Consider the following 24,757-nt stretch of genomic DNA (forward strand, 5'->3'; position numbering starts at 1 on the left):
TCGACAGTCTCGATCAAAATATACTTTGTTATTTAAATATTTATCAGCTGTAAGAAACTTAAGTTACCTTAAGAGTGTGCTGGTCAAGAGCGTCAACGCGAACAGAGGTTGGTGGGCCGCTAGGAGCTTCTTCGGCAGTGATAATTGTAACGGTATCAGACGGGTCGGACGCACCAATTTCATTCTCAGCAACAATTCTCAGGTGATATGTGGTGGCAGGTCTCAGGTTGAAAACGCCAGCTACGTTCTGTTGCGATCCGGGTACCAGTACTCTGTCAATGTCAGTTTCCCAAGAGCCTTTGCTGATTTTGTATTCAATGACGTAGCGTTTAATGGGGCTGTTTCCGTCGTATGGTGCTGCCCAGGATAATTGAACCGATCGTCCGGATTTGTCTAATACCTTCAGGCCGTATGGTACTTCAGGAACCTCTGGAATTCAAAAATCAAGGAAATTTCATCAAGTTTTGTTACTTACTTCGATCGATATGCGAAAAGTTAGGCAGACGTTGAATTTGTGCAAATCAATTCGAACCTTGTACAATCATGTTGATGCTGGTGTCATCGCTTCCAAAGGCATTGGTGGCAACGCAGGTGAAAAGGGCAGAGTCGCTTCTCTCAGTTCTCTTGATGCTCAGGTCAGACAGTACGCCGTTAGCCAAAATCTCTTCGCGGATGGTGTAACGAGAATCGCTCTTCGGGTCCAGTCTCTTGTTGTTCATGTTCCATAAAATACCAATTGGTTTTTCGCCTTGAGCCTCGCATTGCAGTACAGCAGGTTCTCCACGTCGTGCGGTCTGGTTCTTCAGTTTGATCTCAAAGTGGGGTGGAGCTGCGATTCAAGCGATATAAAAATTATTAACAGAATTAAAAGAAGTAAGAAAGAAATAATCGCGAATAGTGTGTTACCCTGAACCGAGATGAAGATAACAGCCGAAAGTCCTGCGCCAATTCCATTTACAGCCTCGCACAGATAGTAGCCCTCGTTCGTCTTCTGAATATTATTGATTGACAGAGTTCCATCCTCAACGCTGATATCTGGGTTGCTCAGTTTCAAATCGGTATAATCGCCCGGTGTATCTCCTATAAAATAGAAAATACAATTTGTCATAAAGGTATCGATAGAGGAAAAGTAATGATAGTAATCGTCGAGGCGAATATATTTACCAGCAGCTTTCTTCCATGTGACCTGGGGCTTGGGGAAACCATCAGCTTTACATTCAACACGTGCATCAGAGCCTTGAGCAAATGCCTTATCGGTGGGTTCCAGAATCCAGCGAGGAGGTACTGTTATAGAACAACAAAGTTATTCAAATGTCCTCCCGGCGCATCCACCATATCGGCAGTTAATCCGGAAGTCAGTCGCATCGTGATCTTGGGTTTCCATAATTTCTATCGGACATTCCGATACTTTGCAACCGATAGTCGACAACTGTTTCGAATCTCGAATCACGTGTGTTTCTATTTATCGATTTAATAAAAATAAAACCGAAGATCACGACGGTCAGTTTCGTGGCATGCTGAACGAAACGCGACTCGCCCCCGCAACTGCGACAACATTGCAAAAGTTCGACATGCGGGAATTCAAAATGATTATGCGGGTGACTACAGCACGAACAGAAAGATAGGTGAAACAGGCAGATAGGAAAGAATATGGTTGCGGCTCTGAAGGAGCTCACAGCGCTCGTGCAAGGAACACTACGTATAATTACTGTGACTATGATACTCGAGCACGGTTCATCATGCTGCACCGCTTGAAAAATAATCTACGTGTTATAGTCTAAGGAAAACTCGCATGCGTATTAAAAGATATATTAGCTACCACTACGAATGCATGTAAAAAATGAACGAGGCGAGACGTGTGGTGAGAGGCAGGGCGGAGGTGAAAAGGTGGAAAAGGTACTTTTCCATAGGTTGACGAGGCACAGGTTGAAAGGGTGATTTTCATGGGTGATTGGATGGTCGGTCGGTCATCTTGGAACAAGGACACGTTGTAGCGCGACGGGGGTACGGTGAGGTATAATAAATCGACACTCGAATGTGATCACGAAAAATACACAGCTCGATCGCTGGGACCTAGATGATCGCTGAAAGATCGCGACGATCCACCGATTATCATTCGATATTGATAAATGAGAATGATTAAATGAAGTATGTAACGCGATTAGAGTCGCGTATGAGAACGAATATTGATGTGTATCCTAATCACGTGCCTGGATTTGTAATCGCGCGGCGAGAAAACAATTCGAAAGCCAACGAAAAGTGTCGTCGAAGAAATTAGCGACGATGAGCATGACAACGAGACAGGGTAATCAAACGAGGCGAGATACTTAGCCACAAATACGATGCGGGTCAAGCTCAACCAATTTGCTGGGGGGGAACACGTAAGAATTTGGGCGTAACTTTGCGTTTGCTACTCGGCTGAAAAACATAGGCGGGTCCAGAAACAATGAACAAAAACGTAGAATAAATGGTAGAAGATAATGGTAAAAGTAAAGAAACATTTAGAAAGAGCGAGAGTGTCGTCCCCGGTGACGAAAGCAACACGCTGTGGTGTCAAACTCTTCCGCTGAGAACTGAAATCCAGAAAGCTTTTCGCCAAGGAAACACGACAGCTTCGGCAACGACGAAGATGCATCAATCAAGCCTGCAATCATATACTCTCACGGGCTTCCGACGCGGTTGCTTTTCATTCCGAGTTATTTAATCATCGTTCAATCATTAGTATATCATTCAATGATCCCACATTACTCTGGCCCTAACCATGAACTCGCAATGTCGCCTCGTGCATCGCTTTCCCAGACGGATTGCTGGCGATACACGTGTAACGTCCAGCGTGCTCCGGTGTTACCGGCTCGATCAGCAAGATACTCGTCCGTGGGCCGAGTTTCCCGACGTTGTATCCCATGAATTGTGACAGTGGCTGGTCCTTGTGGGTCCAGGAAATATCGATCGGAGTGTCACCCACCAGCACCATGCACGCCAATTGAGCGGCCTGCCCCGCATAAATCGGTTGATCCCCAAAATCGAACGGATTGATCCGTGGCAAGACTGGAATGATAGTCTCTAGCTAGATCCACGGTACACGCTTCCTGCGGTCCAAAGCTCCGTGCGATCCCGATTCGTTGGACTGGACCGCGGTCCATCTCGTGGTCATATTCATCGTCGACTTTCATCGGTTCGTCGATTATTCCCTATGATCCGCGACAGACTCTCACGACTCTCGTCTTTCATCCGATCTCTCGGTAGTCCTTCTCCCTTTCTGCATCGAAACCTAATTTACCGCGTTTCTGTTACATCGTTACGGAGAACGATCGAGTCGAAACTTTAGCTTCGTGCGCCAGCGAAACTTATCGTTTCTCTCTCTGTGCGAATGATGGTCGTTAACCGATGATGAATCACGGAGGATGAGAAGAGAAGGATCGAGAATGAGCCAGCCAGAGAAAAAAAAGAGAGTAACAGCGAGACGGAAAGAGAAAGTGACACAACGTGTGTGTTTGTGAGTATGTGTGTATGTATGTGTGTGTGTCTGTATGGGTGTGCGTGTAAGTGTTCAGAAGGAGAAAACGAGAAAGAGAACTGGACCTGGGAATGAAGGGGAAACTTTAGCTCGTCCTGAACTATGGACAAATTACCTTTGATCATGGTAGCCCAAGGATAACGAGAGTGGGACTGTGGTGTCCAAAAGCTACACTCGGCTGAGCGACCTACCTAAACGATGATGCTTCGAAACAAACGATGCGGGAAGATAATTATAATGTAAGAAAGAAAGAGAATGGACAGTGGAGCAAATGTAGACTTTCCAAAAAACATATTCAATATATGTATGCTATTACAACAATCAACAGCAGACAGTGGTAGAAACTTTGCTTAGTTCTCTTTCAAATATATAATATATACACGACTACTACTCGAACTACGAATCACGCAAGAGCGGATAATTAATTCAATTAATAAAAAAACATCGTTCCGTTTTTCGGCCCGAATAACAGCGTAACGTAACGTAACACGAAAAAACGTATAGCAACGGCGTTCCAACGGGCTACGCGTCATATACGGCTGGATCACAACATCATGCCGGTTTCCAATTGTTTCGGATATACCACACGTTCGCTCTGATTTCTGCTGAATACCATGAATTACGTGCATGATGTCTCGTTTTTTTGTACCATTCACTTTGAGATGGGCGCTGTGCCTAGCACGACCGGCTGGATTATCGGCGACGCAAGCATACTCCCCGGCGTGCTCTCCCCTGACTGCGGGGATCGTCAGAGCGGACACTCTATCCCCCAACGCGGTGATACCCACTCCGTCGCCTACTTCTAAATGGCGTCCCTCGAACAACCACTTGAGCGAAATCGGCGTGTCCCCCTTTACGACCGCGCAATGGACGATTATCAGATCGCCGGAGTTGGCCTCGTCGAACGAGAACGGCTGCACATGCGGAGCGACTGCCGAGAGATAGAGACAGATTGACTCTAGAGTCAGGCACAGATACAAACGAAGGAACGGGAGAAAATAGACGTTTCGTTTTAGCGGGAATTATTTAACCGCGGCGAGAATTCTGCCACGGGTTCCGCGACGCACGGCTTGTTTCAAGTCGATCGCGATTTTTAACGAAACGATTTCGAACGCGATTATCCTTGGATTTCGAATTGGCCGTGGCTGATGCAAAAACTTGTCTTCGTGTTATTCGTGAGTCCGGAAGAAAAATAGAAATGAACGTATGTAAAGATAAATTTGATCCCGGAAAAGAAGAAAAAAGCAAAAAAGTACAAAAAAGTGGACAGGTCTTTTTAACGTTACACAAGCAAGGAAAAATGTACTGCTACTGGAAAAGTGGTCGAAGGAAGCTGGATATTCTTCAGAGGAACAAGACAAGAACATAGGTGTGCGACTTTCGAACAAGATCTATCTTATTGGTATAGATCTTTGATTTTTAAGCACCGTTGACAATCAGATCGGCCGAGAGCTCGTGCCTTCCGGCAAGGTTTTCCGCGATACACGTGTACGTTCCAGCGTGTGTCGCCTGGACTGATCCTATGCTGAGTATGGCACCCCGTCCGCCGAGATCCACGATTGAGATTCCAGAGTGCGGCGAAATCGCATGACCGTTTAAGGTCCAGCGAAGCTTCAAGGGTTGATCGCCCTCGACCACGGCGCACGGTACCGTTACTACTTGACCCGAGTTAAGCGGTTTTTCGCCGAACGTGAACGGCAATAATTTCGGAATGACTGGAAAGAGAAAAAAACTGAAAGGAACAAAAGTCTGCGTTGGCCGCCGCGTCACGGTCAGCCTGTGCCAGCAGTGCCACGGTCACGCAACCGTGCACGTAGCTGCCCGATCAAAGAAGAATATTCTCTCTCTTGCTCTTTCTCACTCTCTCGCGATTCGCATTCGCATCGCTCGAATTACTTTATTCGCGAATTACGTGTCTCGCTTCCTTGCATCGCCTAATTCACACGGCAGACAGACGATGTTCGACAGAAGAAGAAAATCAACTAAAACAAAACACCAGAAATACGGTAAAACCGAGAAAACGAGAAAAACAAGCGAAACGAAAAATAGAAAAACGCCGAGTAATCGTGATATCGATAGGAGGATGCCAGGAATGGACGGAAAGAGTTTAGTCGGCACTAGGGAAATAGAGACGGGGAATATCAGGGTGTGGAAGTTTCGTCGACAAACGTGTACCGTTGACGTCCAATTTGGCCGAATGTGAGGTCGATCCAGCCGCATTCGAAGCAACGCAGGTGTATTCTCCGGCATGTCTCGCAGCTACGGACTCGATTGTCAGTTGCTTGACGCGTTTCCCGGAGTTAGACACGATCACGTCCATTCGATCGGATCTGATTTGCTGGTTATCGAAAGTCCAAGTGATCTCCAGAGGAGAGTCGCCTTTGGTCACCACGCACTGTACGGAAACCAAGTCTCCGGCGTTCACGGGCTCGTCGCCGAAGGAGATCGGCGCGATCTGCGGAGAGACTATGAGACGAACAACCACATAGAAACTGTCGATGGAAGAATTTGAAAGCGTGACGATCTCTTGCGAGCCGATATGAGAATATATATCTACGAGAAAAATAAAAACAAAGGGACCGAAGACAATGCGGTCTCACGCGTGTAATAGCAAGGGTTGAGGATCAAACTTTGGGAAAGTTTCGATGGGAGATCGTGCGAGATGCCTTAATGGTATAATTGCGTAGTACCGTTCACCGATAATACTGCCGAACGGCTGACGGATCCCACCAAGTTGCTCGCAACGCAAGTATATTCGCCTGCGTGGTGCGCGGTGACGGACTCGATGATTAGAAGCGAAGTCTTTTTCCCGCTTTTCGTGACGGTTATATCCGGATGGCTAGCGCGTGTAATCGGTTCCCCGTTCAAACTCCACCGTATCTCGATAGGTGGGTCACCTTTCAAGATGCTACATACTGTTGAAATTTGTTCACCCCAATTGGCCGGTTCTTCGTTGACAGAGAATGGCGCGATCTGTGGAGCGACTAGAAACAATATCCGATAGCCATTTCAGTTCTTTTCGATTCACGGATACTCGTCTCGGTCAGTCTCGTAAGTCCACGTTACACAAATATAGGAAAACCAGGAAAGAAATGGTAGAAGGAAGTTTAAGAAAAGGTACGGGAAGAGACAGGACGGGAGTGGCTTTCACGTTAAGTCAGGAGAAAGGAGATAGTCTCAAAGTTTTCACGGACGCGTGCTAGTGAATGGGAATGATAGCAGTTTCGTTCGTATCTATTGCATGACACAGCTCGTGGAACGGTTTCGTGCATTTCTGTACCATTGACGGCCAAGGTAGCCGAATAGCTCGTCGCTCCAGCTGCGTTCGAGGCTGTGCAAGTATATTCCCCAGCATGTCTGCCACTCACGGCTTCGATGGTCATCAGACTGACTCGCTTTCCAGTGCTTTGTATCGTGATATCACCGTGATTCTTGTTAGTGATAGGCTCTCCGTTCAAAGCCCACGCTACTTCGATAGGTAGGTCACCCTTTACAACGGTGCAAACCGCCGAAACTGCTTCTCCCCAATTCGCGGGTTCGTCGCTGATCGTAAATGGCGCGATCTGTGGCGCGACTGAAACGTTTACGCAAGATCGATGAGCATGCGACACCGTCCGAGAATCTCATAATCGTCCGCGTTAACCTAATTAACGACCACAGGAATTGATACGATTCTGTCGGCGAATCGATCGATCGTCCAATCTCCTAGCTGTTTAATCGTTCGTGGCGAGATCGCGAGTTTTAGTGGCGAAACTGCCCCAACGTCCCCCGTGTACACACGACGATACATAGGACGGATCTGAATAAGCTGCTGAATACAGGTAGATGAGTGGAGGGATGAAAAAGGAAGGTCCCAGCTTTCCCGTCGTCTAAACGAAAGAAAGTCTGAACAGACGTGCGCCGGTCTACACATATGCGTGCGTATTACCGTTCACAGCTAACATCGCCGTATGGCTCGAGGCTCCAGCTTTGTTCGACGCGGTGCAAGTGTACTCTCCCGCGTGTCTTGCGGCCACGGCATCGATCGCCAACACGCTCAGCCGCTTGCTCTTCGTGATCGTGTACTGATCGGTTCTCTCGGGATCGATCGACACGCCGTTGAACGCCCAGGATATGTCCATCGGGAAGTCTCCCTTCAGGATCGAGCAGGTCGCCGAGATCGCTTCACCCGAGTTCACCGGCTCGTCGCCAAATGTAAATGGAAAGATCTGCGGTGCAACTGAGAAACGAGCGCCGCAAAGGTGTTAACCGATCGCGAAATTCGACGTGGGAATATGCATCTTTCGTCGAGTCGCCGGTTTCTTCGTTCTCTCGTTCTTACTCGTACGGGAAAACACAGGTAAACACAGGGTTTCAAGGAAACGGATAAAAGGCAGAGGATTACCGATAGATACGACAGGTGCAACGATATAGCAATTGTTTCGATATCTTATAGGCGAGGCTTATGTGCAAAACGAGTTTTGACGTGCAAGCGTGCTTCTTTAGATAGGTACCGTTCACGGCCAGAGTCGTCGAGTGGCTGACGTTTCCAGCTCTGTTCGTCGCGACGCACGTATACTCGCCCGCGTGTCTCGCTGCCACGGACTCGATGCTCAGTGCGCTCATATGTTTATTGATCCTCGTGATAGTAATGTCCGGATCGTTGAAACCTATCACCCTATCGTTAAACTTCCAAACGATCTCTACCGGAAAGTCGCCTTTCATAATCGAACAGGTAGCCGAGACCATGTCGCCCGAGTTAGCTGGTCCGTCACTGATCGAGAATGGCCCTATATGCGGCGTAACTACAAGGACATGGAAACTTTGTTTAGCATTCATGGACCACGGCATGCTGATTAATGGCTATCGATTCAATCAGCTGCGTCACGATCCCGTGAATGTTTGCTAGAGGCTTAGAGACGCTTCACCTCGCGAGAACGGTTATACGGCCGAGCCATCGCGTCGAGGCGAAACAGATCGATAATTCCTGTTGCGGTCTCGTTGGAACACCGATGAAGAATTCATTCGATAAACGAAAGCAACGCGCGCGTGATATCAACGATACGTGTGATAGACGATGCGACGAATCTCCTCTTCTCTTCGACAGGTTGGATCGAGGAGAACGTGTAAGGGCGATAGAAGGTTGCGTGCATGCATGAAACGAAAAGAAAACAGTGAGACTAGAGAGGAATGGAAGAAGAGAAAATACGGGATGTCGTTGTACCGTTCACAGCGAGAGATGCGGAATAACTCGTTCCACCGGCTGCATTGCTGACAGAACACGTGTATTCTCCCGCGTGTCTGGCTGTCACAGCGTCGATCGTCAATACGCTGACACGCTTGCTGGTATTTACTATCGATATATCGTAATGGTTACGCGAAATCGGCTCGCCGTTCAGGGCCCACTCGATCTGGATCGGGTGATCCCCTTTCAGTACCGTGCACGTTGCGGTAACGGTGTCCCCCCAATTCGCTGGTCCCTCTCCGATCACGAATGGCACGAGTTCCGGTGCAACTACGGTCAGCATAATATGCCAGAGATGTTTAATTCTTCGTATACAACGAGTGACAAATGGTACGACCCTTCCTAAGAATGACGAATTTATCAGCAGGAAATCTGATCAATGACAACGATGTAATCCTTTTTTGAAATAAAAAAAAAAGCAACCAGAGGAATTAGGAAGGGTACGATGACTGAAACAGTCGACGATGGAAACGGAAATCGGGTACAGAGGGAAGCTATTTGACCGAGTATCGTGCATGCATCGAGAAAATAAAGCAAACTGAATGGGGAATAAGGAACACGTATTGTACCATTCACGGCCAAAGTCGCGGTGAAACTCGTTCCACCGGCGGCATTGCTGGCCATGCAGGTATATTCCCCGGCGTGACTCGCCGTCACGGCGTCTATCGTCAGCAAACTGACACGCCGGCTGGTCGCGATCGATATATCGGAATAATCGTGGGAGATCGGTTCACCATTGAGAGCCCATTCGATCTGAATCGGAGAATCACCCTTCAACATGGTGCAGGTTGCGGTGACCGTGTCTCCCCAGTTTGCTGGTTTCTCACTGATCACGAACGGAGCTATCTCGGGAGCAACTAAGAGGAATAAAGAATCCTTAATTGTCTAATTGTTTCGTTCTCTATTGTCCTCGAGTACCACGACTCGATTACCAATTTATAACCACGTGTAACAGTACCGGTCGGAGATCTGAATTATGGATATCATTCGTTAGAGGATCGATACGTTTCGCTCGAGAGAAATTCCAAGCCTCAACCACCGACACCGACTGGGAGGCAGCGAGGAAACAGTGATGACAGTCAAGGAGTGCAGAAGAGGGAAATGTATCGGAGAACATCTCTGTTGAGGAAAAGTACCATTGACAGCCAGGGTAGCCGAATGACTGGTCGCTCCAGCTTTGTTGGACGCCGAACACGTGTACTCTCCCGCGTGTCTCGCGGCCACGGACTCGATGCTGAGGATGCTATTCTTTCGCGTGGTTGCCACAATGTTAATATCCGAACGATCACGGCCGATTGGTTCGCCGTTCAGAGCCCACGTGATCTCGATTGGTAAATCACCCTTGAGGATGGCGCACACCACGGAAATCGAGTCGCCCCAATTCGCCGGCTCCTCGGTGATTACGAACGGAGCTATCTGCGGTGCGACTGTAACCGAGTACTTTGCCAGTTTCCGTGGTTCGTGAGAAAACGAACGTTGCTGCAATGAGTTCACGCGACCCCTTCGATCGCTCGCCACGATACGAGATAGCGGAAGCGGTACGTGGGATTGCGATGAACGAGAGGATTAAAAGGGAATGAAGATCAAGGTTTCTCTATATCTGTTTCGGGTGTGTCTACTGTAGGTACCATTCACTGTCAATTCCGCCGAATAGCTGGTGGCACCGGCTGCGTTCGAGGCAACGCAGGTATACATTCCCGCGTGACTCGGACTGGCTGAATCTATGGACAGCAGGCTGTTCCTTTTCGTGGTAGTGACTGATATCCGATGACTCTCGTCGATGGGCATACCGTTCAACGCCCAGCTGATCTCGAGCGGGGAATCCCCGTTGACTACGGTGCAGACACCCGATACGGAATCGCCCCAATTCACAGCCTTGTCGGCCATTTCGAACGGGGCAATGCGTGGCGGTACTGTCGACGTGATAACAACGCTAGATGGATAGGTCGAACGTATCGATGTACACGTATCGTTCGATGGAAAAAAAAATACGCGACCGTCGTTAATATGGATGTACGACGAGATAATTATCGAACTCCTTAAAGAACTTTTCACGACACGAGGAAAGAACCGTAAAATGTTGACACGAAGAATTTGTCTCTCGACGTTCACCTCCATCCTCAGTGGCACCTACGAGATCGATGACGCATACCCCCGGTGTAGTACACGGCCGACCAATCACCCAATCGGTTCACCCAATCGTCCTAAATTCATCAAAGCGTACCGTTCACTGACAGAACCGACGTGTGCGTAGCGGATCCGGCTGCGTTGATCGCGGTGCACGAGTAGTCGCCCGCATGTCTTGCGGCTACCGAGTCTATCGTCAGGGTGCTGATCCGTTTACTACTTCTGGTCACGACGATGTCAGGAATGTCGTAACTGTGGTCACCGGACACGTGTCCGACATCGATAGACCTACCGTTCAGTGACCACACGATCTTCACCGGCAAATCGCCTTTGATCACGGCGCACTGAACGGTGGCCATATCTCCCGCGTTGGCAGCCTCGTCACCGAACGTGAACGGCGCTAACTGCGGTCCTACTGCAAGTTACAAACAACCTTTGAATCACGCGTAGGAGCTTCCGGAGCAGGACACAGGTTCGGAGTTTTTACATCCCGGTTGATCGAAGCGCGAAAACAATCGCGTACCACGAACGACGCGTTGGAGCTGTCGTTTCGATCGAGGACGACGGTGCGTAGACTAGAACGGCTACGAGGTGTTCGAGGAGATTCAAAGGAGGTGGATAGAAAACGGTAGACAAAACTGTAAAAAAGCAATACGAAAACAAGTGAAAGAAACATGGACCATCGTCTCGCTGTATCTGCGGGATGGGCCGTGTCCTTACCTGCCGTCGTCTCTGACGATAATCTTACCTTGCCTTCGTACGCGAGGATCGAGACATTCGTTCGCACATCGTTCGATCATCGGCACGACGACGGCAGTGATCTTCTGATAAACATTATTACACTATGAAGATTACTGCGGAAAACAAGAAGTTACGAGAGAAGATACTGAGAGTGTACAAAGCTATTGAAAAACGCGCCGACCGATTATTCGAGGCAAACGTTGCAGTAAAAATATAATTAAAACGAGAGAAGAAATTAGTGGCAAAGTTCGTAGAACGATCAACGTTTTAAACGTAAAAGTTCGTCCGGCGAAAGTGGAGCGTACTTTAAAAAAGAACGACCCACATTGGTCGAAACTTTCCTCGCTATATATCCGCGGTACCGATCGATCTCCCCTTGAATGGTCGGCGCGCCCTTTAACAGGCCGTTTATAGTCGCAAAGTTAATAAATTCGTATAGTCGAGGGGGATACCGTTGACCGAGAGCACGGCGGTGTGACTGTCGGATCCGGCGGCATTAGACGCGATGCACTTGTATCTTCCAGCATGCCTCGCCGCCACACTGTCGATGCTCAAGAAGCTGACCCTCTTATTAAATATGATATTAATGTCCGGTCTGCTCGAGTCTATCGGGCTGTCGTCGAACGTCCACGTCAAATTCACCGGGAAGTCGCCTTTGACGATCGTGCAAGAGATCGACAGCATCTCGCCGGAGTTGAGCGGATCGTCGCCGAAAGAGAACTGGAGGATCTGTGGCGCGACTGCGTGAGCGACACGGCAGCATGGACGAAAGGTAGAGGCGTGAGAAACAAACAGAGTCAGAATGGGTTCGAAGAGGGACGCGTTCTCTGGATGCCGCCTACGAGACGAACATTGCATCCCCCTAACGGGAAGCTCCGCTCGCAGCCGCGTATTTACAGATCCGAGCGTCGATCGTACGAAAGGATGTGAGAAAGGACGGTTAACGATTATAAGCGGAGAAGGATAGACGGAAGCAGAAGAACGAATGCCTTAGTAGGAAGAAAAGAAGACGATGACAACGAAGGAACGCAAAGATGTGTTCGGTTACGTGCGAAGGGGTCGTACACATGTACCGTTTACAGTTAGCTGAGACGAGTGTGTGGTAGCGCCAGCGCGATTCGACGCGGAACAAGTATATTCTCCAGCGTGTCTTGCCGCGACCGACTCGATAGTTAGGACGCTGTTTTTCTTGTTCGTACTTCCTATGACGACGTCGGATCCGTGGTGGCTGTCGATCGGAGTCCCGTTAAACGCCCAAGATATCTCGAGAGGCTGATCGCCCTTCGCCACGGAGCATGTCACGGAGACTAATTCGCCCCAGCTGGCGGGCTCGTCGCCGAATGCAAAGGGTAGTATCAGCGGGGCAACTGGAAAACATGACTAGAAGAGTCGAAGCGAGGAGGAACGAGTGTCGATTCGCGCGTAACGCTTCTACCATCGATCCTAGTTGTTTAAACGACGCAACGCGACGTTAGGGTTGGTATGGCGGTGGAGTTAACGCTGACACGCAATGGGAGAAAGGTTTCTCATGACGGAAACTGGGTGTAAGATGGAAAAATGCGAGGAGTAGTCTGTCACAGTGAAAGCATAGCTCGCAAGAATACAGAGAAAGGGAAAAGGGTGGCAAGGGTTGAAGTGGAAATCGTACCGTTCACCGTTAAGGTTGCCGATCGACTGACGGAACCGGCGAGATTCGATGCCGAGCAGGCGTACTCTCCGGCGTGTCTTGCAGAGACGCCGTCGATGCTAAGGGTGCTCAGGTGTTTGCTGATTCTTGTGATAGTGATACTAGCGTCTTTCGACGTGTCGATCGGCACGCCGTTGAACGCCCACGATATATCCATGGGCATATCGCCCTTCAAGATCGAGCAAGGTACGGACACGGAGTCTCCCGAGTTGGCGACCTCGGCATTGAAAGCGATCGGTAGAAGCTGCGGGCCAACTGAAGTCATCGTACAATTAGAATCGCGTCTCATCGCATGCACACAGTCCTATGGATCTGATTGCGGCGCAATGATCGTCGTCCGTATCGTGAAACAACGATAGCGTTCTAGGTCTCTCGAAAGCGAACGTTTCAGTCAGAGGAGATCGTTGGAATTCTCAATGCAGGAGATCACAGGCCAGGATACAAAGAGGGACTTCGCTACGGTGCGTTTTGCCAGGATTGTGCAGAAAACGAACGAAACGAAAGAAGAAGAAAAAATAAACACGAGAAAGTGTATCATATTTCTCTAGGAACGGATGATAGTCCCGAACCATTGACGGTGAGTGTGGTCGAATGGGACACAGTTCCAGCCGCGTTTTCAGCGGTGCAAACGTACTCCCCCGCGTGTCTCGCGGTGATGACTGAGATCATGAGCATGCTAACGCGATCCGCGACCTTCTTCGCAAGTACGCCGGAGGAACCGCCCATCTCTTCTCCGGGATAGCTCCAACGTATGTTCAAAGGCAGGTCACCGGTCGGTACGATACACTGCAGGTTTGCGAATTCTCCAGCGTTCATGGGTAGCTTCGTGAACGAGAACTGCTGTATCGTGGGCGGCACTGAGGGTGGAGGATCGATGTATGGACGTGTAATGACAGGTCGCGAGCGTATGTACGTGATTGTGTACGTGTCGTACGTCACGTGTACTGACGTGTATACGTCGATGAGTTGGCTTCGCTTCATGGTTCTTTTAATGTACAAAACGGCAAACAACAAAAATTCGTTTACATGGAAAGCGTAGATCGATCGATAACAAAAGATGGAAAACGATTCGCGTCGACGAAGCCAACCCATTGGCTGTTAATATACGTTCAGAGACACGGTACTCTGTGGAGCAGCGGTTGCTATGCGTGGTGGACGCGCGAAGAGAGAACAATTCTGACAAGAATGCATTAGATTTCTTACGGTCGATCGTTGGCCACCGCCATACCAACTTCCCACATTCCAACGAAAGCGCTCGTGCCTCTTTTCGAGACGTTCCCATTTTACGTGCGATTAAAGTGTTCGTGAAATCTGCAACGAGGTCGTCGTCCGTGTGCGTGTCCGCGTCCGTGTCCGTATGCGACAATTCTCGAATCGCGATCCACCGGCTTTTTTTCACGGTTCTATGTTACACAGTTCTCACGATTCTCGATTTTCGGCCGAGATACTCGATTGCACCTAATTTAGCCTTTATCGACATCGTCGACAAATGCCAGGATTCGCTGAAAGAGTCGTCATTAGAGTTGTGAGACAACGTCGAACGCTATCGTATCGCTATAGCGTTCGTCGAATCGTCTCTCATCACCTGAAAAGAACGTTTTACGCAGGATCCCGATACGCTTTACCGATTGCTCGCGATTATACAATCTGTTTCTTTACGTTAAAAAAAATTTAAAAAAATCTTAATTCGTAATAAACAAAATATTTTATATCGTATATCTTGAAAACGTGTGATCGAAACATTTACTCGTCGTAATATCGCGTCTCTGTTCAAATTTCGAGATTACTCGTATTTCAACTACACGCGATAATCGAAGTTCGCGAAATCGATCCTAAAGACATAAAGAAACTTGGAACTTACCCATAACTTGAACTTCCAATGTTCCCCTTGCGCTGTAGCCTTGAGCGTTGCGTGCAACACAGGTGTAAGTAGCCTGATCGCTCATTCTCTCGACGTTCTCAATGATAAGCGTGCCATTAGGGAAGACCTTCTGTTTCCTGTTGATCGGCAAAACTCTGGTGTCTCTCTCCCATACGATGCTTTCGATCGGATATCCGGCTACTGGACAGGTCACGCGAAGAGTTTCACCAGCAACGATAGCCTTTTTGTCCATGTGACGAATGAAGGGCAGACCATAGACATTGAGACGCGCAGAATGTTCAGCGGATCCAACCTGTAATCACCAAATTATCCCATCATTACCATCCTTCGTTCTCCTTTATTTGTTCAAAAGGAAGAAAGTGACTCTTCTTACCTTTGAAGCGGCAATGCATTTGTAGAGTCCACCGTCGTTTGTATGAATGCTGGAGATGTTCAAATGAGAAACCACGTCGCCGTTCACCGTAACGTATTGCCCTACTTGAAGCCTTTCAGTGTTGGATAGCCGTTTGCCATCGAGTTCCCAGGTGATCTCAGGAGTTGGGTTTCCGCTGGCGACACACTTGAGGAACATGCTGGGTCCAGGTTGAAGAGTCTCCTCGGCGAAGGCCTGGCGAATCTGCGGGGGTTCGACTGTGGATGTAAAAACATTTGCAATCAAAACGGCCTCTTAAAAATGTGAACTACGAGCCATAGACTCGAATTCCTTAGAACCAAAACTCACATCGTCCACCAAGTTTCAGTTCAGCGGTTGCCTGGGCGCTTTCTTGATCGTTTCTAACAAAACACTGGTACATTCCCTTATCTTCCTTCTTGACGCTGTCGATTCTGAGCACGGGTTCTTCCAGTCCAAGGGGTTTGCCATCCTTCAGCCAGGAGATGGTCTTGATCGGATTTCCTCTGACGTTGCACGTGAAAGTAGCTGGTCTTCCAAAGTCGATAGTCTGTGTGTTAGGTTCGATTTCCGCTGCCAGTGGTGCTGTTACAGTCAACACGGTCTCCACGCTTTCACCGCCGACGGAGTTGTTCACGATGCACAGATATTTGCCAGAATCTTCGACGCGAGCCTCACGAATGATCAGTGTTCCGCTAACTTGACGAACGCGCTCATTGAGTTGGACAGGTTGACGACGAGAGGAGCCTTCGATGAACTTGTACCATCTGAAACGACAGGATGAAAGGGGATTGTTTTCGCAAGTCGGCTGCTGGAACGAGGCGCTTTCGTGGCGGATCGATTCTCATACAAAATGAAAGAGATGAAACGAAGCCAATGGAAACATTTTGCCGGTTCAAAGGTCGAAACGTTCGATCCGTGTGAATAGGAAGAAACGCGATCGCGTGATATTGGCGGAGAATGCATACCAGCGAAGATCGACACGAGGTACGACCAGGTCGATACGCGACGTTTCTGTTCGCTTCGTTCCATGCTGCTTTTATTTTCCATTTTCCATATAGGCAGGGCTTTGGGCGTCTCTGGGCGCGGGCTTCTGTCTCTACTGATGGCTCATTAGCGCGTGTCTCGCTACGACACGAGTACGCAAACTTAATGAAAAAGAGAGCTTCAACAACAGCTGGAGCGTAAATAGCGGTCGTAAAGCAGAGCAGGTTGGGAAACGGAGGGAATGAAGGCTGGCAGCGACAACTTCGTTACGGCCGAAAAACAAAAAATGCGCAAGAGAAGCATCGGTTTCGTAGCCCGTACACACACGCCGAGACCTCAGAGCCGAAATGTATATCGTATGCCTAAGGGAGAAAGTGAGAAGGCGATCGCCGTGGAGTCAAGAACGTAACTGGGACACGCTGTGTGCGTCGTCCTTACTCTCGATCTTCGCCACGTGTTGACTGACAATTTACGATCACCGGAATGGATTAGAGGCGGAAGAACTTAACAACGGAAAGAAACGGACGACCGGGTTAAAATTAAGAAAAATCTACTCCAAGATCGGGATGGATCGTGTTAAAAACTGCTTAACGAAATTAAAATAAGCTTCCACACCACTCGTGTGTGAATAATGTACAGCGAATCGCGGGAGACTTGTTCCCGTAAACGTAGGAATTGGATCTGGAACGATATTAGGAAGACGAACAAGAAAGAGGTTCAGGAAGGCGGTGACAATCGAGCGACACGATGTGTGACAATTGTGCAAGTGGACAACGCGCGAGACATACTACACGAATCATGACGCGCAATCCTGGCAAGTGAGAGAAAGAGAGGGTGTGGGGCAGTGAAATACACGAACGGATGAACGGAAGCACGAAGGTGGCGAGGACTTACCAGCCAGATATCGTGGGACTTATTGGAGGTGTGCAGGTGCTGGGCAACATTGTTCGCCCCATTGATCGGGTGACACCCTCTCGGACCACCCGGATCAGCACCGAGGTTACCGAAGGAGAAGAGGGCCCGCATCCTTTTCAGAGTCGCGCTTCCGTCACCTATCTCGTGGGGTTGCGCCACGGGGTTCCAGTCGGCACTGAAAACCAACATGTCCGATTGGCCCCGGATACGGGATACACAATTTTCGTTTCTTTCTTTTTTTCTTTCTTCCTTCTTAACGAAGATTTATCGTCGATTTTCCCTGTTTTTTTCGCTTTGTAACTATCTAAGAAACACGATCACGTTCAGCTTAAATCGAGAACAAAATGCAAGATGCGTTAAAGTTGAACGAGACGAGTTGTGGCGCGAGCAAATCACGACTAAAGAAATCGGTCTCTTACAACAACAAAAATCGCCCTATAATCATCCTTCTTCTCTATTCTAAGCTCGTCTGTCGTTCCTATATAGATAGTTTACGAGAGTGGCCGGCGTTAGGATCTTGGATCATCGTTATGCACGCTTTGCCCACTCACTTTTTCCCTTGCTTTTCTCTTTTCGTTCTCTCTTTGCTTTGTTCTTTGTTCGTATTTTCTTTTTTTTTATTCTCACTCGAGGCTACCTTTGTTTTCGTTCCCCTTATCTCTTATGCTTTACGGCAATTCGTGTCTGCCTCTTGTGTCTTATTTGTCTCTTATACTTCGCCTCTCTCGTTCTGTCTCTGTCGAACGTCCGACTTCTTGGATTTTTGCGGTACCGCCACCCGACACGGGGTAGAGGGTAAGGATGGAACGCTTCGAAAATAGGATCCGTGCTCTGCGGAGCAAGACCAAACGACCAAACAAAAGAAAAAAAAGAGAAGCTATACGGAATTGTGTGTACCTAGAGATCGGGGCAGGAAAGCCTTGTGCCGCACACGCCAGCGCCAGAGACTCGCCCTCTACCCCGCGGTACTTATTAAGGCCGTCTCCAGTCCCTTTTGGGGCAGTACGACCGGACGGTTCTGGAAGGATATCATTCATTGCCCAGAATAACTAAGTCGTCCTCATTCGTTTCATTCTTTGCTACATTTATTCGTAATTAGATTCGTTTCTTTTAATTCGTCGATCGTTACAAAGAGACTCTGCGAGAAAGAGGCTCTTAGTGCATATCGATTCTCTTAGTGGAACTTGCGATCAACTGGGTACTCCTATTACCATTCAGTTAATGCTCCGATCGATTGGTACACACACGTGAGACCCCCTTCTCGCGAAGAATTAAACACGCACATTACGTACCTCGTCCTTCTCCCCAGCGGTTAGTATCTTGAGTAGACTATGCTTAAACGTTCCATGCTACTTACCTTGAGAACAAGCTCCTTGACCGGGTAGCATGCCTCGCGAAACGCACAGACATCAACTGACTCGACTCATCGACGACGACGACGACAACTTTGGAAACCAGCGGGGGGGGGACGATAGGGAAACCGCGGGATAATCGGTGGTGTCTACCTTGTCAGAGGTACGGGAAATCCCTGCAGCGCGTGAGTCAGCGCGATATCCTGACCCCTAGCAGCCAAAACCACTTCCCTTTCGAATCTCTTGCCCGAAAAACGCGGAGCTATCTTGGTTGTGCCCTCTGAAACGCGATCGTAACGTGTTCCCGAGAACAAAAGAGGAGTACCTTGTCACTGGGACAGGAAATCCCTGAGTCGAGCAGTCCAGAGCCACCACCAATGTCCTTGGAACGTCGACGAGCTTGCCACCCTCGTAACGTTCACCGGCTATACGCGGCGCGACGTTACCTGTCGGCTCTGTAAGCGGCAAGAGAACGCGACTAATTCGGCGCGTGGCTCGCGATTCTCATCTTCGACCACGCGAAACGATGCGAGGAAACGATGGAGAGAAAAGGCTGAGTACCCGAGCAGGATCGCCACCGCCTGGAGCGAGCTCGAGGCCCCTCGTTTACGTTCATACACGTGACCGTACCTGAACGTGGGGGCTGGAAAACCTTGAACAGGACACGGCAGACCCACCGTTCGATCGACTAAGATGTCCTTCTTCAGCCCATTCACATCCTTGTCCCGTACGTTTGGGCGCACACTACCCCGTGGCTCTGTAATAATTGGGTACGGGGATATGTCGCTTGTCGTCGTTGTCGGACGCGTCATCGATGCACGGCACGTGATCATGTCCCAAAGAATACGATGGACGTGAAGATAAAGACCGATCGACAAAGGCTAGGACGGAATACGAAGGAGTACCGAACGACGTTGCTCACCTGTACAAAGGCGGAGGACTGGCCTGAGCCTCGCACAGTAACGTCAAAGCTTGGCCCTGGACTTTTGCCAATCCGTCGAATTTCGATCTAGGCGGCAATCGAGGAGGACTACTTCCGACCGGCTCTAGAAAGCAAAACGAGCAAAACATTCAACGCCACCGGATCAATCTATATCTTCACGTTTCTCTCGCGTTCCGTAGTCCATCGCCCTAACGAGTCGATCGAAGAAACTGCCAAGAATAATCGCGATCGAAGATTTCCTCACTTTTGCTCGTTCGAGCATACCTGAAGATCGGCAGTGGATGCGCCTGAGCCTGACACAACAGGGCCGTGGCATTTTGCGCCGGCAGAGAGAAGACCGTTATCTTAGCTGTGGGTGGCACTTTGGGCGCAGCGCCGCTCACAGGCTCTGAATGTAGAGAAACGATATCTCTTAAGAGATCGTCGATAAATACCTATAAGCTGGAAGAGGGTGACCCTGCGCCGGGCAAAGCATCGTTACTGGCGTGGCCACGTAACTGGCGAGAACGTCGTACTTGGCAGTGGACGCGACTCTGGGTTTGGCACCGTTTACAGGCTCTACACAAGCGCCAAATTAAGAGAACCGGTGAATGGACAAACGAAGATTAGTTCACTGACCTAAACGTGGGAGCAGGGAATGCCTGGGCGTCGCATAGTAAACTGAGCTCAGCACCATTCGCCATCTCGAACGAGTCGGATTTTGCTGATTTCGGGAATTTTGGTGACACCCGACCTGCCGGCTCTAACGTTCATAAAACGTAACAAACGACATTTCTTTATTAACGCTCAAAATGCTCGCCCCGCGTGAACGTGCCACCGCGCCGCCTCATACTCGCGAAACGCGAAAGGATCAAGAAGAGAAAAGATAAAAGCAAGCAAAAGATTACCTGTGAGTCGGAGGTGGCGATGCCTGAGCGGAACACGTGAGCGCGACCGAGGATTTCGCGGCTCTGACATAGGTGACGCTTTTCGCGTCGCTTTGAAAGGCTGGCGCCTTGGATCCCACGGGCTCTAGATCAAATAAACGCGAGACAAAGAGGTCTAACTGGAGCGGAGCTGTCATTTACCTGAACGACGGAACTGGGAACCCTTGTGCGGGACAAAGCAATGTCGACGAGCTTCCAGCGGCGCGGATGAACGAATTCACGCGATCGTCGCTCGAGAATTTCGGCCCCTTCGCTCCCATCGGCTCTGGCAATATAACAATCGTGCAGGTTGTCAGCTTCGAAGAACTCGTGTCGACGAAAGCCAAAAAAGAAGAGGACGTCTACCGCTCGGGAGCGACGTTCCTCCGCATTCAGAGATTTTTGTTTATTCGATAGGCAAAATGGAATTACGAAAACGATCGATAAGAAGGACGAGCTGCTATGTGACTCGAGTACCTGAACGCTGGTACCGGGTGACCCTGCGCTTGGCACTGCACCGCGAATCCCGATGAGGTTTTGGTCTTCTGCCATCGTTTTGCGTCTCCGCTTACGGATGGTGCCTTGCTTTGCACCGGTTCTTCGCCAGGAAAAAACGAAACGCGTGAAAAGGAACGCAAACAAACTGGTCGTAAAATTTAAACCAACATCTCATTAGTTCGCGATTTACCTGAACGATGGAACAGGGTAAGCCTGCCCTTGGCAGAGGATCACGATGTGCATACCCATGTGCCTCTCCATGAGACTTCCCTTTTCCCCGAGAATCGACGGTGCTTTGCTACCAACCGGTTCTATCGGGAAAACAAACGAGCCATTCGTCAACTAACGATCGAACGATTTACCTATAGTTGGGTACAGGATATCCCTGTGCGGGGCACGTCAACACCACGCTGAATAACGTACTGGTCTCTTTCCAACCGCGTTTCATCTCGCCGATCAAAGCGGGAGCTTTGCTGCCGATGGGCTCTGACGACACAAAAATTGTGCGAGGTTTCCAAAGTATGAAACGATGCGTGCGTTAACGAAGTTTTACCTAAAACTGGGCACGGGATAAGCCTGCGCCGGGCAGAACAAAACGACCGTCGACTCGTAGGCCTTTTCTTTCCAGCCGCCCTTCAAGTCACCCGTCAACGCTGGCGCTTTGCTTCCCACTGGCTCTGTTTATACAGAGCAGTTCGAAAATATTCGATTAACGAGTGTTTACCTAAAACTGGGCACGGGATGCCCCTGAGCCGGGCACGACAGAACGGCGCTGGACTTCGCTCTCTTCTTCAGCCAACCACCCCTTAACTCGCTCGTAAACGCCGGAGCCTTCGTCCCGATCGGTTCTACGAATTTCATGTATATGTACATGCAGTCAAGAAACGCGTGCGATCGACAAGTTGCATTAACATGTTAGTAAGAACGTTCGTTCAAGTGAAGAATGAATACGGTATGAAGAAGAGTGTTTGATTTAGTCACGACATTCAGTGCGATTGATTAACTATAGAAGACGCGTAGGACAGATGTTAGAATATCACGTGTACATTTTATTTTCGTAAGAATTATAAATTTACCTAAATGAAGGCACGGGATAGCCCTGCGCTGGACAGAATATCACGACACTCGTCTTCGTCTCGACTTCTAATATTATTCCTTTAACGATCCCCATCAACGCCGGCGCTTTGCTCCCGACTGGTTCTAATTAGATGCAAAAGAAGGAAGCCGTGAGCAAGATAATGCTTGCCAACAACTGGCGCAACATTCATTGTACGGTTACGTAATTGGTCTGATGGTACAGGGGGGCCCTGATTAAAAAGAATCAAAGAATCACAGTGCAGCAAGAGGCATCCACGGAGAAAGTAACCGACGAAACTAATCCGGTCCGAACCTGCAACGCTTTCTCTTCACGGTCTTCGATCGATCTTACCGCGCTCGGCTAACAACCGACCAGTTTCCTTTCTTTCTTTCGGATTAATTAATACAAAGAGCTTTACCTAAAGGAGGGGACGGGGTATCCCTGCGCGGGACATGGCAGCACGGTGCTGGATCCAGCTCCTTTTTCCAGCCAAACGCCCTTCACATCCCCCGTGAACGCCGGTGCTTTGCTGCCGACCGGTTCTGACAATGCACACGCGATGAGCGAGGCAGAATTAATTGTTCCACTTTGAATGTCAGAAAAGGGGAGCCCGATGCCGGACAAGTACGGGATGAGGGCAAACGAAAAGAAGGCCAAGGCAACGTAATAGAAACAATCTGGCCCACTAAGTGCTCTTCAGTTTTCACAAACGATTGCCAAATAATGCCGCGCTCGTCCCATGAAATCGACGCGAAGGTCTTTCGCGTTTAAATGAACAACTCTTTTAATTAAAACGTCACTCTGGCTGCGGTAGAGTATGCTCGATGCATGTAAATTAGGAATACTTTAAGGAGGAATCAGTTACCTAAAGGATGGCACAGGGTACCCTTGCGCGGGACAGAAGAGAACGACATCGGTGTCCGCTGGATTCTCCATCCATACGCCCTTTACCGTTCCCGTGAATGCTGGCGCTTTGCTGCCAACTGGTTCTAACGAATTACACAGAGATACAGGGCCATGCTGTCAGCTCTTTGACTAACACTCAATGATTAATTCAAGAAGTATACCTATAGGATGGAACTGGGAACCCCTGAGCGGGACAAAATAGAGTGAGATCTTGACCGGTGACACGATCGTACCAGGATAGCTTCGCGTCATTCGAGAACTTTGGCTTCTTCGTAGCGATCGGCTCTGTCGGAATTAGGAAAAGCTCGTATGAAGACTGCCTTCGAGTCTACCAGACTAACTACTTTAACAAACTAACCGTATCGAAATGTCTTTGTGTTTGAAGTAATCAACGTGCGCTCTCGCTGCATTACGAAGACCAACGCACGTAGAAATACTTGAAGAAAGAATCATTTACCTAAATGATGGTACAGGGTATCCTTGCGCGGGACAGAAGAACACGACACTGGTGTCCGCTTTAATCTCCATGTATCCACCCCTTAAAATGCCCGTGATCGCTGGCGCTTTGCTGCCGACTGGTTCTAACGAATTACACGAAGACACAGGGCCATGCCGTGAGCTCTTTGACTAACAACCAATGATTAATTTAAGAAGTATACCTATAGGATGGAACTGGGAACCCCTGAGCAGGACAAAATAGCGTGAGATCTTGACCGACGACGCGATCGTACCAGGACTTCTTCGCGTCGCTCGAAAACTTTGGCTTCTTCGTGGCGACCGGCTCTGTCAGGATTAGGAAAAGCTCGCATGAAGACCGCCTTCGAATCGACCAGATTATTTTACCTATTCGTACGTTGCGCAAGTTCTACGGATTTAAATGAATACGAAGCTCGTTTAATTAAAGCGTTATCTTATACTTCCGCTACCAGTGGAATAATCGGAGCACGTAGGACACGATCAGGAATATTTTATGGAAGAATCAGTTACCTAAATGATGGCACAGGGTACCCTTGCGCGGGACAGAAGAGTACGACACTGGCATCTCCTTTAGCCTCCATCCATCCTCCCTTCAATGTGCCCGTGAACGCTGGCGCTTTGCTGCCAACTGGTTCTAATCATACAAATACATAGGGCCATGCTGTGAGCTGGACGCTCTTTGACTAACACTCGCCGATTAATTTGAAAGGTATACCTATGAGATGGAACTGGGAACCCCTGAGCAGGACAGAGCAGAGTGAGATCTTGATCACTGGGACGATCGTACGAAGATAATTTCGTGTCACTCGAGAACTTTGGCTTCTTCGTGGCGACCGGCTCTGTCACAGGATTAGCAAAAGCTGGACTGAAGACCGCCTTCGAACCGACCAGACTAACTATTTTACCTAACTATCTCGGATTACCGAACACGATACTCTAGAGGGAGCAATGCCTGCACCTGACCGTCGTCACTTAATGGACTTACAAAATCATCGTCCCGCGAATAACTAGAAATGTTCGGCAAATTGTTAAGCAACGCGCGATCTCATTCTTTAGCGCAGCTTTGCGAAATGACTAGATATCACGGGACGACGACTCGGCCTAGCGCGATAGTCGATGCCTTTCAA

At 49.0% G+C, this 24,757-nt stretch overlaps 1 protein-coding gene across 50 annotated transcripts in view; it reads right to left on the bottom strand.

The window, feature by feature from the left end:
• The window catches only part of LOC117233852 (Down syndrome cell adhesion molecule-like protein Dscam2), a 54,258-nt gene that overhangs the window by 7,232 nt on the left and 22,269 nt on the right, over positions 1–24,757 (bottom strand). For 14 of the 50 annotated variants that reach the window (XM_033494711.1, XM_033494591.1, XM_033494487.1 and 11 more), the window contains exons 8-15: positions 15,900–16,336; positions 15,552–15,808; positions 15,158–15,470; positions 10,966–11,283; positions 1,165–1,284; positions 907–1,080; positions 533–829; positions 68–429 (exon numbers count right to left, since the gene is read on the bottom strand). In XM_033494711.1, coding sequence (XP_033350602.1) covers positions 68–429; positions 533–829; positions 907–1,080; positions 1,165–1,284; positions 10,966–11,283; positions 15,158–15,470; positions 15,552–15,808; positions 15,900–16,336 — 2,278 coding nt within the window. Of the gene's footprint in view, positions 1–67; positions 430–532; positions 830–906; positions 1,081–1,164; positions 1,285–4,944; positions 5,233–5,692; positions 5,984–6,797; positions 7,092–8,720; positions 9,012–9,310; positions 9,599–9,877; positions 10,169–10,965; positions 11,284–12,682; positions 12,977–13,257; positions 13,552–13,865; positions 14,154–15,157; positions 15,471–15,551; positions 15,809–15,899; positions 16,337–18,368; positions 18,490–19,453; positions 19,581–20,384; positions 20,509–20,653; positions 20,778–21,148; positions 21,270–21,359; positions 21,481–21,531; positions 21,656–21,893; positions 22,018–22,245; positions 22,370–22,665; positions 22,790–23,112; positions 23,237–24,757 lie in introns of all 50 variants that reach the window. The other 36 variants (XM_033494554.1, XM_033494667.1, XM_033494702.1 and 33 more) reach the window with 24 other exon arrangements.

The sequence above is a fragment of the Bombus vosnesenskii genome, unplaced genomic scaffold (genome assembly GCF_011952255.1).
Source record: "Bombus vosnesenskii isolate JDL3184/JDL3185 unplaced genomic scaffold, Bvos_JDL3184-5_v1.1 scf7180000013263, whole genome shotgun sequence".
Taxonomy (NCBI): domain Eukaryota; kingdom Metazoa; phylum Arthropoda; class Insecta; order Hymenoptera; family Apidae; genus Bombus; species Bombus vosnesenskii.